General features: G+C 30.5%; 4 protein-coding genes across 5 annotated transcripts; 2 read left to right on the forward strand and 2 right to left on the reverse strand.

The window, feature by feature from the left end:
* Positions 1-1,776: 1,776 nt before the first annotated feature.
* LOC139091976 (uncharacterized) lies at positions 1,777-4,187 on the reverse strand. The gene is made up of 5 exons (XM_070642239.1): positions 3,929-4,187; positions 3,823-3,864; positions 3,516-3,622; positions 3,374-3,454; positions 1,777-1,992 (listed from the first exon to the last, which is right to left on the reverse strand). Exons 1-5 carry the CDS (start codon positions 3,984-3,986, stop codon positions 1,867-1,869), a joined length of 414 nt encoding a protein of 137 aa, XP_070498340.1. The 5' UTR covers positions 3,987-4,187; the 3' UTR covers positions 1,777-1,866.
* An 812-nt stretch (positions 4,188-4,999) lies between these two features.
* On the reverse strand, positions 5,000-7,653 carry ergic53 (protein ERGIC-53). The gene is made up of 2 exons (XM_070642206.1): positions 7,450-7,653; positions 5,000-7,032 (listed from the first exon to the last, which is right to left on the reverse strand). Exons 1-2 carry the CDS (start codon positions 7,598-7,600, stop codon positions 5,675-5,677), a joined length of 1,509 nt encoding a protein of 502 aa, XP_070498307.1. The 5' UTR covers positions 7,601-7,653; the 3' UTR covers positions 5,000-5,674.
* Positions 7,654-8,126: 473 nt separating this feature from the next.
* On the forward strand, positions 8,127-12,815 carry LOC139091973 (protein prune homolog 2). 2 transcript variants are annotated; one of them, XM_070642236.1, is made up of 4 exons: positions 8,127-8,725; positions 11,080-11,422; positions 11,504-11,583; positions 11,732-12,815. In XM_070642236.1, exons 1-4 carry the CDS (start codon positions 8,198-8,200, stop codon positions 12,245-12,247), a joined length of 1,467 nt encoding a protein of 488 aa, XP_070498337.1. In that variant the 5' UTR covers positions 8,127-8,197; the 3' UTR covers positions 12,248-12,815. The 2 variants fall into 2 exon arrangements, with proteins under 2 accessions (XP_070498337.1, XP_070498336.1); XM_070642235.1 differs by having other exon boundaries at positions 11,080-11,583.
* Positions 8,878-11,005, forward strand: Kat60 (Katanin 60). The gene is made up of 4 exons (XM_070642234.1): positions 8,878-9,479; positions 9,536-9,974; positions 10,037-10,424; positions 10,521-11,005. Exons 1-4 carry the CDS (start codon positions 9,067-9,069, stop codon positions 10,838-10,840), a joined length of 1,560 nt encoding a protein of 519 aa, XP_070498335.1. The 5' UTR covers positions 8,878-9,066; the 3' UTR covers positions 10,841-11,005.
* Positions 12,816-17,144: the final 4,329 nt, after the last annotated feature.

Here is a 17,144-nt window from a genome sequence, read left to right on the forward strand (position 1 = left end):
TTAAAAATTTAGTAAAATTGGTGAAATTCATTCTGTAACTTGTAAAAGTAGGAACTTGAATGTCCTTACCGATAGTTGATAATTGGACACAGATGGAATCAAAATCTTAAACAAACTAAGCAGTTTTATTGAATGGACTAACAGCCATAAATGGCAACTAATTGTATATACATGAATGTATAATTTGAAATCAAATTAATCCTTTACATATGCTCAAAAATAGTATTTCAAAATTTTACAAAAAGGATTATGATTACCAGAGCTCAATCTCGATTTGGATTTTGTTTAGAAAAGTCGACTCGACTGTATATTAAACTCGAGTTTGCGTCGAGCTCTAATGTATACGTAAAGTATCGTATTTTATTTTTGCACGTATTCAGTAAATAAAGCTCAAGTTAAGCTTCAAAATATCATTTCATAACATATTTGCAATCAAATCTTAACTCAAAATAATCCAGTCAAAAGTAAATTCAGCTTCAATAAATTCATAAATGTAATAATGAAATTCAGTGCCAAAAATCAAATATGTAGATTTCCAACTTTTTTGGCAATGGTAAATACTGTCTATTTTAAACGGAAATGCCAATTACATAAAGGGATAAATATTCTAATTCATTGAATATTGTAGATTTAAAATGAAATTCCCCAAACATTAAATTCACAACATTTAAATCCTCAAATGGAACAAACTCTTAATTTAATAAAATGCCCAGCAACGATCATAAGCTAAGCATTAACATTATTAAGAATTGTTACCAAGCACAAAACAATTTGCTTAAAATCCGTAAAATCAAATTTATTCATCGTCCCAGGCATCGTCCTATTTTAGGAAGCAAAATAATTGAATGCGGAGCTTTTTCAGCAAAAATACCAAAAAATTATTCTAGCTTACGTAACAACATCCGGCCTTCATTGTTGTCCAAGTAAATTTATTGCCAGCTCCATAAAGTAAATTTCATTTTTACCCAGATAGAAAAACATGCAGCAATGCCAAAAGCACAAATATCCTTCCAACCACAAAAGGTCATTGATCAATATCATGAAAACTATTTGAAGCAAGTCATATTGTGGCTAAATTGAGAGGAGCCATAAATTCATCATTAGCTCCATATATGGAAATTTCAATTTCATCTGGGAAAATTCAGCCTCGCTTACAACTCTTTGGCAAGGATTTCATTCTTGTGTCATTGTTTTTTCCCCAAGCATATATCTTCATCGGCGCCACATAGTCGCGAAACTTTACTCAGCATTTTTTCTATCTTGTGATATCTCGTAGCTGATTTTAATGCTGCCACACGAAAGTGCCTTTTTGCCCAGAACAATTTATTATTTGCCTTGTAGTTTTATTTTTATCGCGAGCAATGAAGAAGCTTTTGTTGGATATTGGCGCCATCATGATGAGTATTCTTATTTCTTATGTCTAGCAATTTCCCCTCAAAAAACGGGATGTTTGCGAAAAATAAGAATCTTTTCATGTGTGAGTGGAATGGAAGCTGTAAAAATTGACTTTTTATTGTATTCGATGCCTGGGAAAATGGGTAAAATGATACAGTCAACCTCCTACTGGTTTCTGACTGCTAAAAGTTGGGGAAACTGCTTTCTATTTGTTACAACCCTCTCAACATAATAAAAATACTGAAACAGTTGTAAAATATCGCGTACATGCTACCGCGCATAATCAAACATACTTTTTGTGAAGGAAATGCTTCTGTAAAATGGCGGCAACTTACTTTCAGTTATGAAATTTCATAAACTTTTATTTAATTTCAAAATAAATTCTTTTAACATTGCTTTATTCCATACATCCATAAAATATGTAGAATTCTTTTATAACACAACATAAATAATTGCTAATAAAGTTTCATTTTAAATTGCTTTTAATACGATTGCTATGCTAACTAAGAGATGTGTTATGTGTGGTTTGGCTATTGCAGCATCATCACTAGCCTCGAAGTAGATTCCAAGAAATCTTCGGCGTTTTCTAAGTCTTTCCTAGAAGAAAATTAAAGATTTATCATTTTGAATAGAAATTTATTGTTATTTAAGGATTAAAATCTAATTTATTACTAGGATGGAACTGCAAAATACAAGTTTAGTCTGAAGCAGTTCTTGAAATCGACTTGAGTTTTGTATGAAGTCAAGTTGACTGAATTTGACTTTTCAATACAAAATCCAAGTAAACTACGACATTTAGTCTGAAATTTATAAACCATAAACAACTTTAAATGATTTTCATAGTATTCAATAATTTTTGAGTCTGTATTACATATTTAAATTGCATTTGAATTTTGTAAAATTTACTAAATCATAAACTTATTATGTCAAAAATATGAACCTAAAAGGTATTCTTCATGCAAAAGTATTTTAAGTTCTAAAATTTCTAAATTAGGTTTAAATTTTAAGATTTAAAATAATTTGACTAGTATAATGAACAAAAATGCTGATTTGGCATGTGTGGTTTGGCTAGAAGAAAATAGAGATTTATAATTTTGAATAGAAATTTATTGTATTGCGCACGTATAAAAATGTTTCCACCACTGCAACGAAGCGTCAAAATACTTAGAACAATAATGCAGTCAATTAGCCAAATTTGGTTGTTTTCGCCTTGGTTCTAGGCACCTACCTAAATCTACGCTAGGTTTGTAAACAGGCATGCCATCGTATACTGCGATCGAACAATGCTCAAACATCCATCTGAAGATTTCATAGACAGATGAGTTTCTGTAACTTGTAGGCAAATTTGTTTTATAAGATAGAATTTTTTGATGATTTTTGCCTTTTATAGCAAATCGATAGGTGACAACTTGGTTCTAAGTAAACTGCAGCATTGTTACTGCGATCGAACAATGCTCAAACAGCCATCTAAAGATTTCATTGACAGATGAGTTTCTGAACTTTGAGCAAATTTAGAAGAATTTTGAATTTTCTGATAAAATTAAGCATTTCAAGAGTTTGACAAGGAAAATCAAACATAGTCCTTAACTCAAACAACATACATAGTAAGAACATATTTTCCAAAATTAGATAAGAAGTAATTAAGTTTTGACTTCTGCAAAATCATCGCTGAATGATTAGTGACGACATCAAATAGTTAAAGAAACATTTTCTGCAACTATTCAAAGCAATGACTTTTGGCGCCAAAAGTGACCTCATGATTGATATTCATCAAACTTCAGACAGCTTTAGACCTACCACATTATTTTTCTTATGTAAATTCGGAAAGCAATCATTCTTGAATTCTTGAATATCAAATTTATTTCATTGATTTTTCAACAATTTTCCATAATATTTGTTGCATAGCAAACTCAGTAGGTCATTTTTCCCAACGGCAATATTAAGAGAACAAATCTTTGACAGTCAATATTTCACTTACTTTTTCAGCAGCTATTTCTTCTTTAGAATCAAGACATTCATATTCGCAACATCTCTCTCCAATTCGGAATTTTTTGCAGTACTAAAATAAATTAATCGTAAATGATCACATCCAATAAAAGTCAATCAATTGACACACTCACATAAGGAGGTTCGCAAAAGATACTGCGACACCAAAGTGACTTTGAATGATAACAGACGCATGACGAACAGAGACTGGGTCCGGGGATGTAAAGGTTGCCGTGTGACACTTGAAAATGGGTTAAACATAATTGTTGCAGCTTGTCAAACTAGAGTCTAGTGCTGGGCAACCTGTTATTATTCACGGCACACCTTGATGTTTAGCTCAGAATGAAACCGTACAGCGTACGCCTCATGGCATTTCAAAACATTTTTGGCTGTAGAATAGCACACAGATTGCCCATCACTAAACCAGACATTAATGCTCACCAGTATTTCCAAAATAATCAACACAATCTTCCTCAAGTGTGACTGGAAGTGCCAAAAATAATTTTATAAACAAATTGTATTTTTGGCATGTTAAAGGATCACTTACCAACAGGTTTCAACGAGCACACAAGGAGCACGAATAGAACGAGATGATTTGAGAGCATCTTCCATGGAAAGTCCACTTGTTCGAACGTCCAAAATCAATTCACTGCTCAATTTACTATTTTGTTTTTCTTATCTTCCTTAAATATTTCTCATGTTGACAATTTTCCAAGTAATGCAAGCGTATATTCATGCTATTCTTAGCGACAATTTAATTTTAGCTTCATGCAAAAAAAAATTGTTTTTAATTGAGATGAGCAGCACAGTGATGGGAGAAAAAAATTCTATTCAAAATTGTGGATTTTAGTTGACGACTGATAACGAGAGCAACATAGCATTATGTAACACAAGAATCATGCTCACAGAAGCCAACTCAACGCGCATACCAGATTTTCAAATGTTTTTCAGTCAATTTCATGGGCAGACAATGTGGAGACTGGAATCTCGATTAGATATGATGTATAAAAGTTATCGCAATTTATAAACTTGAATGTGTCTTTTTATTACACAATTGATTTTAATGGAATGGATTCGATGAGTTTTTTGAAGATTTGACAGACTTTGGTAGTGAGATTTTCTCGGCTGTATGATATGAAAAGATGAGTTTACTGGCTTTTTGAAATTTAAATGAATTTTAACTGCAAAATTTGAATTTTCTGATACTTGGTCAATGATGTTTGTATGAAAACCTAAAATCCTGATTTAATTGCTTCGAATCTTCTTGTCAGCTCTTATGGTAGGCCGCACTTGCTTCCATAGCCTGTTCCATAGTGATTAAGTTGTAGAAAACGTCTTCAAATCTGATGAATCTAGAGTTTTTCCTGTAAAAACCACAAAAAAGTTCAAAAAAGTCTGAAGTTCAAAAAAATTCAAATTTCAAAAATACGTTACAAATTTCAAACTGTTAAAAAACGTCAAAAATTCAAATTTTGAAAATAGGTTCAAAATAATTTTTAAATTTTAAAAATACGTTAAAAATTCAAATTCAAGCAATGTGTTATAAATTAAAACACAATTTTAATTCTTTCATGTCAATGTTTAATTTTACTAAAACAAAAAGTCTTGTTCTATTACATTTCAATTTTTAAAAAACAATTTCATTATAGAAAGAAAATATCCATAAAAGTATGTTAGGAGCCTTAAAATCACAACTCAAAAATTGTCTTATCTAGAAGAAAAAAAAAACCTCAATTTCTTGACAAATTTTAAGTAACGTACATAGGTTCGAGAAATCGAGACAAAATATTACTTCCATGTATTACTTTTTGTTTATATACACAACGAAATAAAAAAAATATATAAAAAAAAATTAATTAAACAAAAAAAAATTGCTCAATTAACATTGTAGAAACTTATTCATTTGTTCCTATTACGATAGTAATTCATTCTAAAAACATTTTTTTAATTAAAGTAGGTAGGTATTTTGTTCTTTGTGTGACTTTTTTTTTAATAATTATTTAAAGAAATTGATCAAAAAAATTTGTTGCGTTCATATTTCAATTAAATGAAGGTGGAGGTTGATTCTTCTTTTTTTTTTGCACAATACACAAAAGTCTGTCTTATTGGGGTTCATCCATAAATGACGTCAATCAAAAATTTAATTTTCTAGACCTGAATTTCAACAAAAATTTCAATTTTCAAAAGAAAAATATTAATTAAATTATTGACCCCCAAGAATGTTGGACGTCATTAATGAATTAACCCCTCCTGTCGATATCGACGATAATGATGGAATGTTTAGCAATTAATTTTAGTAGAATTTCTTTGATTGATTGCCTTTTGCATCTTTATACATATTGTATCCTAAAAGAATGAGTAAGTGAACTACGATGGCAATCAAGAATGGTGTCATGCCTAAGCATTTTGCATCTGGACATGATGTCAGCTGTTGTGGTTGATTGATTTTTGTTTGAACACCATGCACTGATAATTTGACTTGATTCAATCCATCACGCATTTCAGTAATTAGTCCTTGAATGTCATATCCACCGCCTTGTGAGCCTCCTTGCTTCTGATTAGTTATCAACATCTCAACTCGTTGATTCAAGTCATTTGCTTGTGTTTTTAAATCGCGCATTGATTGGACTAAGATATTTTGTGTATTAATTATATTATCAACCTCCTGTCGTCTGATTGAATCGCCTGTACTGCCTGTATATACTGGAGGCTGTTGACCTCCTTGTGGCTGTTGTGCACCGCCAGTTTGGATTTGATTGCCTGACACTGAAATTAAGCTCAAAGTTCTTTCTTGACGTCCAAGTACTTCATCTAATTTTCTTGATAATTCTCTAAGAATCTCAGCAGTTTGTGTCTGTGCTTGCCAAATTTGTCTTAATTCACGTTGATTATCGGATTCGAACCAATCTTCCATGTCGTCTTTTTGTTCTTCTGGATGTTCCTTCTTGTATTCTTCCTTTTGCTTATCCAATTTCTGTTGATATTCTTGATACTCTTGTGAGATCTTATCATTATCTTGTTGTGGAACTTGTCCAATAGCATCGAGTGTTCCTGGTGCCCATAATGATGTTGTAAGAAGATGGAAAACATCATGATCATCAGCTAATCCACCTGTTGCAGCTGAAAGACCAAAGTGACCGAACTTGGGAAGTACAACATTTTCAGCTCTTAAGCACATTTCATAATCTTGTTCATTATTTGTCATTCCACTATGGAACAAGACAGTAAGAACATTATTGTAATATTCAATCTTTGCACGAGTTGGGAAAGGCTTGTTACGGAAATCTCTTAAACATCCAGCAAGTGCTTGATTAATTCCATCATTTTGATGATCAAACTTTCTATTGCCGTCATTAATTACAGCCATAATGTATGGATTGTTGTGCTTATTGTCATTATCAAATGAATCAAAGAATAAACCAAGACCATTCCATCTATCAGATGATCCAAAGACCTCTCCATTATAATCGCCTTTTTCAGTTGTATACCAAAAAGCTAAACCATCGGCACCAATACGTCCACGACCGGATATTCTAAATGCAATATCAACTTCCCACCAATCGAAGTTTGTCTTTGCTTTTGTCCATACAGCACCTTTCTGTGATCTCAATGATGGAGCAACACGAATACTCTCCGATGAGGCAATTGCATCTAAAATGTAAGCATAAGTATCATGTATTGGTATAGATTAAAAGTAATTTAGTTAATGTAGAGCATTAAAGTTTAGAGAATAATGTGTAGTCGTAGCTAGTAACACGTTTTTGACATAACATGATAAGAAATAACACGAAAGACACTAAAAGAGATTTTTGTGAGAAATCAATGTCTTGACATATTATGGAACTGAGAGAAGAAAAAAATTCATGACGTGGAATGTTTTAAAAGTCGTCGATGAAACTTTGGAAAACTGGTGAATTTTCAATGAAACCGGGATTGAATTTGATGAAATCTGATAAGGCATGATTAACTGCTGTGTCCTTATCGTATTTGATTAAATTACATCATCAGAAATGAGTTATAAATAACAAAATTTGGCAAGAGATTTTGCAATTTTTTTTCTATACTTACTTCCTCCGACTTCAAAAAACGGTACTGTTGAATCCTTTTGTGCTAAATATGGTGGCTTAAATGAGTATTTATACTCGAATCGTCTATGTATTGAATTTGCATTGGAACTTATAAAATATAAAAACAAAATTAACAATTTTCCACCGTTCATCTTTTGTTATTCTACTTTGCGAGCTCTGGCGATGAATGATAGAACTAGAATTGGCGATGTATATGCTGCACTTGTAGACGTGTTGTTTGGAAGCGCTTTTAATGTTTTGAATGAATATTTTCGCGGGAATTAAATTTTTTGATCTAGTTAGCTTAATTTTTTTATGTTCAACACAAAATTAAAATTGCAACTAGATAATTCCTGTTCTTAATAAATATGCAGTCGATTTTGTGCCTATATTTAACTGTATTTAACATGAAATTGAACAATTTTATGAAATATTTACCGGCTTTTATTTACTAAAGGGCACAAAACTACGAATTTGCCTCAAACCGGGAAAAAACTTTATAAATTCGCTTCAAATAATAATTCAAATATAAAATAACCGTTAGTTTGTTCTAAACTGAAAAAATATCATAACAAACCATGCAATGCCATCTAGTGCCAACTAGCAGAAACAGATATCAACAGACGAAAGAATTTTCCTTTCGAAAAAGAAAAATAATAGAAAAGCAGTGTCCTTACAATCACTGATTCAGGATTAGATATTTTTTTTCGTACACAAAAAGAAATTTAATTTAAGTAATAATTTAATAAATGGATAATCAAGCGAATTCTCCAGATTATCAACAAATGGATGTATCAGAGAATTGTACAACAGACACATCGTCCATATCACCAACAAATCAGACAGATAATGAACTTAATATAGTGAAAAGTAGTGAAAATAATGTAGAAAAAATTTCATCGAGTTTTAATTCCTTAAATTTGAATGTTACAATGTCCAAAAAACAGGACGATAATGAGAATAGAAATACACTGAGTCTCAGCAGTTCCAGTAATGATCAACAAATGAAATTAACACCAGTTCGACATCATCCGCTCGAATTTTTTGATGATAATGATTCTGAAGATTCCTCTAGCTTTAGCAATTCAAATAATAGAAATTTTCCGGATGTTGTACTAATGACACATAATAGTAATAATCAGCCGTCATCGCATCATCTAACGACAACAAGTCATACAAAGACGACCAAAACATCATCAATGAGCAATGATTTAGTTAATTGTGTAAATAATAATGACGAAAGATGTCAACGAATCAAGTATCGTGAACCGAGTCCGGTAAGTATTATTGAATATTACACAATCAGTCATTGTATAAAAAATTAGTTTCATTGATTTCTGGATGTTAGATCCAGCAGCAATTTTTGCTACCTTCGATTTTCGAATTTTCGAAATTAATTTCGATCATATTTTTATTGTGTGTGAGTGAAAATAAATTAAAAAACATTAAATTTAAGTAGTTTTAAAAGTGTTCCTTAATAAAGTCATCATCTAAATGACAATTTAAGTGCTCTTAAATCGTTTTACCATAAAAATAAATAAGATTTCTCGCGTATTTGTGTTAAAAAATTGATTTAAAAATCAATCTGGTTGAAAAAAATTAAGAATCATAACAAAGGATGTCATTAACCGAGCTATCTTCGAATGTTAAACTTGCCAGGGACATGGCAATAAGTGGAAATTATGATTCATCTGGCATTTATTATGAGACAGTCTTGGAAATGATACAGAAGTTGATAATTGGATGTATGGACACGACAAAACGAGGAAAATACACATTAATACAGCAACAACTAATCAAAGAATCCACAAAACTCAAGGAACTTCAAAAGACATTGGCTGGCATAACAATGGACATTCAGAATATGCCAGTTCAAAAATCATCAGCTATTTATCATCCACCACCTGCCTCAAATCAATATATGAATACAGATTCACCAACTAAAGACTCATTCTGGTTTGGTACACAGAAAGTCGCTGAACAGAGACAATATCACGATCCTGATCGATGGTCTCCACCTCCAGCACCAAGGTAAATGACTTTCTTTCTTAATCACTTAAATTTATTAACCATAATTAATATTTTAGCAAATACAGTAAAACCGCAAAGAAGGCAGAAGTCAACAAGAAAGGAGGAAGCAAGCCAACAAGTAGTAAAGGTCGTCAAATGCCTCCAGAAGTAAAGGGAAAAGTCGGTAATGCAAAAGCTACAGGACGAAGGACAATTAACTCAGCAGCAGCAAAAGACGGTGATAAAAATGACAAAAAGGATGATGAGCAAGAAGATGATCAGCCTCAAGAGGAACCAGAGAAGAAATTTGAACCTTCATCACATGCTGACGTTGATTTAGTTGACATGCTCGAAAGAGACATTTTACAAAAGAATCCAAATATTCATTGGGATGATATTGCTGACTTGCATGAAGCTAAACGACTTTTAGAGGAAGCTGTAGTCTTGCCTATGTGGATGCCTGATTATTTTAAAGGTATTCGAAGACCATGGAAAGGTGTTTTGATGGTTGGACCTGTAAGTCATTTAGTTTTTGAATTTCATGTCCAAAATATTTATTTTTAATTCATAAATTTCAGCCTGGAACAGGAAAAACAATGCTGGCAAAAGCAGTAGCCACAGAATGCGGCACAACATTCTTCAATGTATCATCCAGCACATTAACAAGCAAATATCGAGGAGAATCAGAAAAGCTCGTTCGATTACTTTTTGAAATGGCACGATTTTATGCACCGTCCACAATTTTTATTGACGAAATTGACTCACTTTGTTCGAGTAGAGGAGGCGCCACAGAGCATGAAGCATCAAGAAGAGTCAAATCTGAATTGCTTGTTCAAATGGATGGCGTTAATACAGAAGAAAAAGTTGTTATGGTTCTTGCAGCTACTAATTTTCCATGGGAAATCGATGAAGCCTTACGAAGACGTTTAGAAAAGAGAATTTACATCCCGTTGCCTAATAATGAAGGTAACGTATTTTCAAATTTTGAATTTTTTTGAACCTCTTTATTTTCAAATTCTTTTTGGCCGTTATTTTTCAAATATTATTTAATCGTTATTCTAGGTCGAGTTGCTTTACTGAAGATCAATTTAAGAGAAGTAAAGATTGACGATACAGTCGATTTGGAAAAGATTGCAAACAGATTAAAAGGATATTCAGGAGCAGATATTACAAATGTTTGCCGCGATGCAGCTATGATGTCACTTCGTAAGAAAATCATTGGATTAAAGCCAGAACAAATTAAGCAATTAGCAAAAGATGAAGTTGACTTGCCAGTAACTCTTGTTGATTTTATGGATGCGATTGGAAAATGTAACAAAAGTGTCAGCAAGCAAGATTTGCAGCGATATGAGAAATGGATGGATGAATTCGGTAGCAGCTAATGGAGAAAATAATGGAATTGAATTCTGTGCAATATCGAATGGATAAAAAGACATTAATTTTAACTAGAATCTTTCACAATTAATTCGTACTACCTACATAAATTAACTAAATACCTAAATAAAATAATTAGCATGATTTTAAAATTGACGGAGTTTTGCTTCAATTTGTCTGAATGTCAAATTTTTGAATTTTTAAAAACCGTTAAAAATTTATTAATTTTGATCTTATTTCTATGTAGGATATTTACGACTTCAAGAGTGATTCCGAGCCAGATGTTTCTCAATATCAAGCAGAAGTATGTCCATCATTCAATAAAGTAACATTAGTAAACACAAATTCAGGACAACAGCAATCACCATCATTAATTCGTCTCCAACAATCATCATCATCACCAAAATTTCTTCATCTGGACATTGAGAGTAATAGCAAGAGAAGAGTTCCATTATCGGATAGTCTAAAAGTTGATCAAGCTGATGACTCATCGCCAGAAGAATCAAGTTATCGGAATGATGACTTTTTTGATGATTTTGATGACGATGCACTGCATATGAATTCAACTGATTATAAATCTCAAACGAACGGTAATTTACTTGATGTGGTGAAAAATTTTTGCAAACCATATTTAAATTCTGATAATAATGCACGCATACCGGAATATTCAGCTGTTGAGGAGAGTAGAAATGTAAGGAATTTTCAATGTATTACGCTGCCTGATGGAAAGTCTCGAGAGATTGATATGAAGGTATGGTCACTATATTGTCACTTTTGTTCATTTATGTCGTTTGTATCCTCAGATTGATGCTCAATATTTTTAATCCTAGGATTAATTTTCAGACTTAATTAAATCCCAGGATTAATCTTAGATTTAACTATTATTTCATTCCATCCAGGTAATTGAACCTTACAAGAGAATCCTGTCGCATGGAGGATACTTGAAAGCTGGCGGACACAACGCAATAGTAGTCTTTAGTGCATGCCATCTTCCAGATCGTTCACGAAAGGATTACAACTATGTGATGAATAATCTGTTTTATTATGTTATAAAAACATTAGAGCAACTCGTAACGGATGATTATGTATTAGTTTATCTACACGGTGCCTCAAATCGCAAAAATTCACCACCATTTCCATGGCTCAAGAAATGTTATCAGTTGCTTGATCGTCGCCTAAGGAAGTCGTTAAAAAGTTGTTACATTGTTCATCCAACATTTTGGTTAAAGTCATTAATTTGGATGACACGACCGTTTATTAGTGCAAAATTTTGGCGTAAATTGGTTTATGTACCGAGTTTAGAGGAATTGTATACTCTAGTTCCATTAGAACGTAATTCAATTCCAGATAAAGTTTTAACATTTAATGCTCGCCATTCGTCGTCAGTTTCTGGTCATTCTGCGTCAAACTCATAGAAACTATTATAGATTAAATGTTTTTTGAATACTATGTACGTACGTGTATTGATTGATTTAATCTGTATTAATTATATCTAATTTTTAACGCTTCCTCAAAGCATTTGTATTTCCCTAATTGTGATCTATATTATTAAAAACATTATCATTCCATATATCTCACAATGTGTGAATATGTATATGAAAAGCAAATGAAAAAAAAATGAATCCTATTGATTATTTTAATGAAATCGTAGACAATATTGATAGTCATGAAATTTAAAGCATTATTAAATAGTAAAATTACGGGCACATATTTTTAAGTAGAAGCAAATTTAAAAAAATGAAGAAAAAAAAAGTATTTAGCACAGATTTTGAGATAAATTTATATAGCCGAAAGGATTATAATTGAAAATTTTTAAAGAGGAATTGGAGTGGATCTTAAAATAATTTGTGGATTTTAACGGCTTCTTAATATTTGAAATTCAACGGATTTCAAAAATTCAAAATTGACTGATTTTCAAAAATTTATAATTTAACGGTTTTCAAAAATTTGAAGTTTAACAGATTTATATTTTTAAATCCAAAATTTAACGGGTTTCAAAAATTCAAAAATGTGGAAAATTTTTGAACTTCACGTTTAACTGTTTTCAAAAATTTGAATTTTAACGGTTTTCAAAAATTCAAAAGCTTGAAGAATTTTTGAACTTCAAAATTAAAAACTTTGAAAAGATTTTGAATTTTAAAACAACTGTTTTCAAATTTTCAAGCTTGAACTCATGAAAAAATAACATAAAATTCAAAAATTAACGGTCAAAACTAAATTTCCAATTAACTCATCACAGTAGCCACTAAACAATTTGAATCAATCATAAAATCCACTCCAAAAACGTCATTTTTTTGGAAACAAAAACATCGAAAAAAAAAAAGTTGATAATCTTGATCTCATCATTGCCCATTTCATGTCAGAGTTAAAAAACTTGAATTTAACAAGAAAATGTGATCGTGCATATTCATGTTTAATCATCATCGCTATCATCCGAATGTCAGTGGTATCCTCGTAATCCAGATTTAAAAAAATAATAGAACTTACCGTTACCTGAACACACACAAAAAAAAATGAAGGAAAAAGTATTTTGCGCAGGAAAAATATGGAAAAATAAAAATAAATACTATTTACCCCCCTAAATCGCTCAGCAGAACTTGATAAATCTTAAATAATCTCCCCCCACTATACAATTTCAATCATATCATCGTCATTATAATCGTTATACAATGAACAATCATCATTATTTGAAGAAAAATGTTTAAATTATTAATTATACATAAATTACTACTGTTGTCTAACTATTTAACTAGCAAAAAAAATGTGATTCTAACGTAACGTAAAATGTGTTGTGTGTGTGAGTAGAAAAAAAATGAAAGTTTTTAATTTAATTATATTTTGCTTATTTCATAGTTGCAATACAGGCAACTGTGACAGGCAAAAACCGTACAAATTTTTGATAATTTGTATGGTTTTACTTACAAATCCATACCAATATCAAGAATTTGTACGGTTTTTGCCTGTCAAATGTATGTTTTACAACTCTGGCTTATTTGCTTTATTTGAAGGATATTCATATTTCTTAAACAGAACTGAAATTATATCTATTTAAATTTACGGATCTCCTATAATTCAATATATTTGTAACCATGAGATTATTATTATTATTTTTATAACAAAAAATACATTCCATTTCAGCACATTAAAGCTGTTGCCAATGCGTTTCATAATAAGAGGCTATTAATTTTTGTTATTTTATTTGAATAAATACTGCAATAGCTGAAAAATTGTTTGATTTGTGCTTTGGAACCGTATAAATTATTATTAATTTGACATAGAAAATTGTGACAGACTTGCTTGAATTCTAAAATGGAAAATTCTTCAATATCCTGGAAAAATTAACATAAAATCGGAATTATTGTAAACCTTACAAATTCGATATTTCTGAACTTTACAAATGTCAATGTTTCTGAACCCTATAAATCCCCAAATTTCCAAAAACTCGCAAAAATATTAATTTCCATTAAAACCTTCCAAATTCTATTTTTATTTCTAAAACCCAACAAAATATAATGTTCTCAAAAACCTTACAAATTCACATTCTTCCAAATTCCTTAAATCCAATAATAGTCATAAATTTCATTCAAAAACCTTACAAATTCTAAATATTTCTTCAAAACCATATGAATGTTTTGAAACAGTATAAATCCCGAAATCATAGGAATTGTATGGTTTACAATTTTTTATTATTATTAAAATCGCAATTATTGTTCTGGTAATTAATTAAATTCAGAAAAAAAAGAATATGTCTCATTGCTATACGTTGCATCAATATTATTGTATCTCGATCAAATGTGTCATACATTCGTATTAATTATACTATGCCATATTTTGCAATACTTTATAATTTACAATTATGATGAAAAAAAAAAGAATAAATAATTTTATGCAAAACTAAAATTGAGCCTTGATTCCTGTCAAAACACATAAATTCAATTTTGAAAAGCATGTTTCAGGACAGTCGACAACAATGGTCGTGGGCGTTCTCATATAAATGACATTTTTAGAAAAGGATCTCCTCTCACTTGATAAATTAATGTATAAATAAGTACTTAATCATTCTTTACAAGCAAAAAGGATAATGAATAATCTGAATGTGTGTATTATTATTTATGTGTAGATTTTAAAGACCACTTATCTCAGTACGATATCAATCAGTAGCAACAAACAAAAATATATATATATATATTCATAATAGTATGTTGTGTACAGATTTCATACAATCATCATCATGTCATCATGGCAACATTATTGGATTTGAATTAAATATGTTTATGCTTCTTGAACTTCTGATTTTGATGTTAACTGCTTTTTATGTTTACTGTTTACTTTTTTTTAACAAAAAGTTGAAGATTGCATTGGGGATTTGTTAATTATGGCGCATTTTTTAAGGATAACAGATCTAATGGGACATGATGTGCTGAATTTTCAAGAATTTATTTGCTTAAGAATTGGAAGGAAAATTGACGGTTTTTTGAAATTCAAATTTTTGAACTGAACTGAAATGAAATTGAATTACTGAACAAATTGAACTTAATGTTCAAAATCCATTTTCGGCTTTCATATTCCCATCAAATTTTACTTTTAAACTAAAAAAATTTTTGAACTGAACTGAAATGAAGTAGAACTGAACAAACTTAATGCCAAAATATTGAATTTTTGACAGTTTGTTGCTAGAAAGTTCAAATTCATTTTCAACAAAAAATCATTTTTTGGAATTCAAAGTTTTTAATTGAACTGAAATGAAAGTAGATTACTGAATAAACTGAAGTGAAAATTCAAAAATCATTCTAAACGGGTTTTTGGAATTCAAATTATATTTTGAACTGGATTGAAATGAAACTGAATTGTTGAACAAACTCAAAACACCTTTTTGTTTCAATTTAAATTTATGATGACCGTTAAAAGGATACTGTGCAAGTTAAGTTATCAAATTTCACAAAATACAACAAAAATTGACTCCTACATCTCATACAATCAATTCCAAAGAAGACAAAATGTCAAAACATCCCACAAACATCCCCCAAAAAAACCAGATACCAAAGAATTTATGTAAAAACAGAGAGTAGAAAGAAGCAAATAGAGAATCTGAAGTGGATGAAATTATAGGTTCATGTACAATTGAGAAATTTATTTTTAATATGAGCTATCTAAAAATCTCTACCTACCTGGTCTAAATGGAATGGAATGGAACGTAAAGAGAGTTTTCTGTGAATTGCATTGTACCGTTTTTCTCGGGATCTAAATTATTTCATCTCTTATTTTTATTTCTATACTGTCTAATTTATTGTTTATTCAACACTCGTCGTCATTTTCATTCCGTATTTTTATTAGATTCTTTTCCTTCTGATGCTGCTTCGCTCAAATTAAATCACTTTCGCTAGCTTCAAAAAAAGACAATGGATTTTTGTGTATTATTTTATTTTGAAAAATCCAAGGAATAAAATAATCATTCAGAATACAAAATGACAGATGAAGAACGGAATGTAAAAAAAAAGACTTATTTTTTTGTTATTTCTTCAATACGCGAATCGTTAATAGACAAAGAGTGAGTGACGTTAAAAGCTAAGTAAACAGAAGTACAAAAATCATTCGCAAAAAATAAAAAAATTCATCATTAGGTGTTGAAGATTAATGCAAATAACAAGAAAATGCTTCTCATTGCTTAAGTTTTGATTACGCAAGGCACTTCATTATACGGACAATTGTGAAGGAAGGAAAATATAAAATATTATTTTTAAAAATATTTTCAACTAATTATCTCAGACTGGAACTAATTTATGGATAGTTGAATTAGTCGAGACATTTTAATTTGCATTCAGATGCTGAATTTTATTGTATTTTAAAAGATTTAAATGTTTAACGATCAAATCTAATTCAAAGTTCAAGGCAAATTGAAGGCAAATTTAAAATCAAACGAAAAATGTGGCAAATTGAAGACAAATTCAAACTTAAATCTGAATTGGCATTTAAAAATGAAAATTCACTGCATTTCGCTCTCTAACGGTCAATTTAAATTTGAATCTTGATGCAAAATGAAGACAAATTCAAATTAAAATATTCTAACGGTCAAATAAAATTCAAAATCCTAGGCAAATTAAATTCAAGTTCAAATTTGAAATTACCGTTAAAAGTAAATATTCAATTAAGTTCTCATACCTAACGGCCAAATCAAATTCAAATCTTGAGGCAAATTGAAGACAAATTCAAATCCAAACTTAACGTTAAATTTGAAAATTCTAAGAAAATTTCCGCAACTCCATTTCAACAACTATTTAATAATAGCACATTGGAAACATATAAATCCCATTG

Source organism: Chironomus tepperi, unplaced genomic scaffold, assembly GCF_022539635.2.
Source record: "Chironomus tepperi strain 1889 unplaced genomic scaffold, CSIRO-AGI_Ctep_v1 contig_269, whole genome shotgun sequence".
NCBI lineage: Eukaryota > Metazoa > Arthropoda > Insecta > Diptera > Chironomidae > Chironomus > Chironomus tepperi.

Bases quoted from the DNA above. Each gene is read 5' to 3' on its own strand.
- LOC139091976 (XM_070642239.1), bottom strand. From the start codon at position 3,986: ATGCTCTCAAATCATCTCGTTCTATTCGTGCTCCTTGTGTGCTCGTTG. The intron at 3,455-3,515 runs GTGAGTGTGTCA...AATTTATTTTAG, and splicing joins TCTTTTGCGAACCTCCTTAT to TACTGCAAAAAATTCCGAAT. The intron at 1,993-3,373 runs GTAAGTGAAATA...ATTTTCTTCTAG, and splicing joins AAGAAATAGCTGCTGAAAAA to GAAAGACTTAGAAAACGCCG.
- ergic53 (XM_070642206.1), bottom strand. From the start codon at position 7,600: ATGAACGGTGGAAAATTGTTAATTTTGTTTTTATATTTTATAAGTTCC. The intron at 7,033-7,449 runs GTAAGTATAGAA...CTTACATTTTAG, and splicing joins GTTTTTTGAAGTCGGAGGAA to ATGCAATTGCCTCATCGGAG.
- LOC139091973 (XM_070642235.1), top strand. From the start codon at position 8,198: ATGGATAATCAAGCGAATTCTCCAGATTATCAACAAATGGATGTATCA. The intron at 8,726-11,079 runs GTAAGTATTATT...ATTTCTATGTAG, and splicing joins AGTATCGTGAACCGAGTCCG to GATATTTACGACTTCAAGAG. The intron at 11,584-11,731 runs GTATGGTCACTA...CATTCCATCCAG, and splicing joins CTCGAGAGATTGATATGAAG to GTAATTGAACCTTACAAGAG.
- Kat60 (XM_070642234.1), top strand. From the start codon at position 9,067: ATGTCATTAACCGAGCTATCTTCGAATGTTAAACTTGCCAGGGACATG. The intron at 9,480-9,535 runs GTAAATGACTTT...TTAATATTTTAG, and splicing joins TCTCCACCTCCAGCACCAAG to CAAATACAGTAAAACCGCAA. The intron at 10,425-10,520 runs GTAACGTATTTT...TCGTTATTCTAG, and splicing joins CCCGTTGCCTAATAATGAAG to GTCGAGTTGCTTTACTGAAG.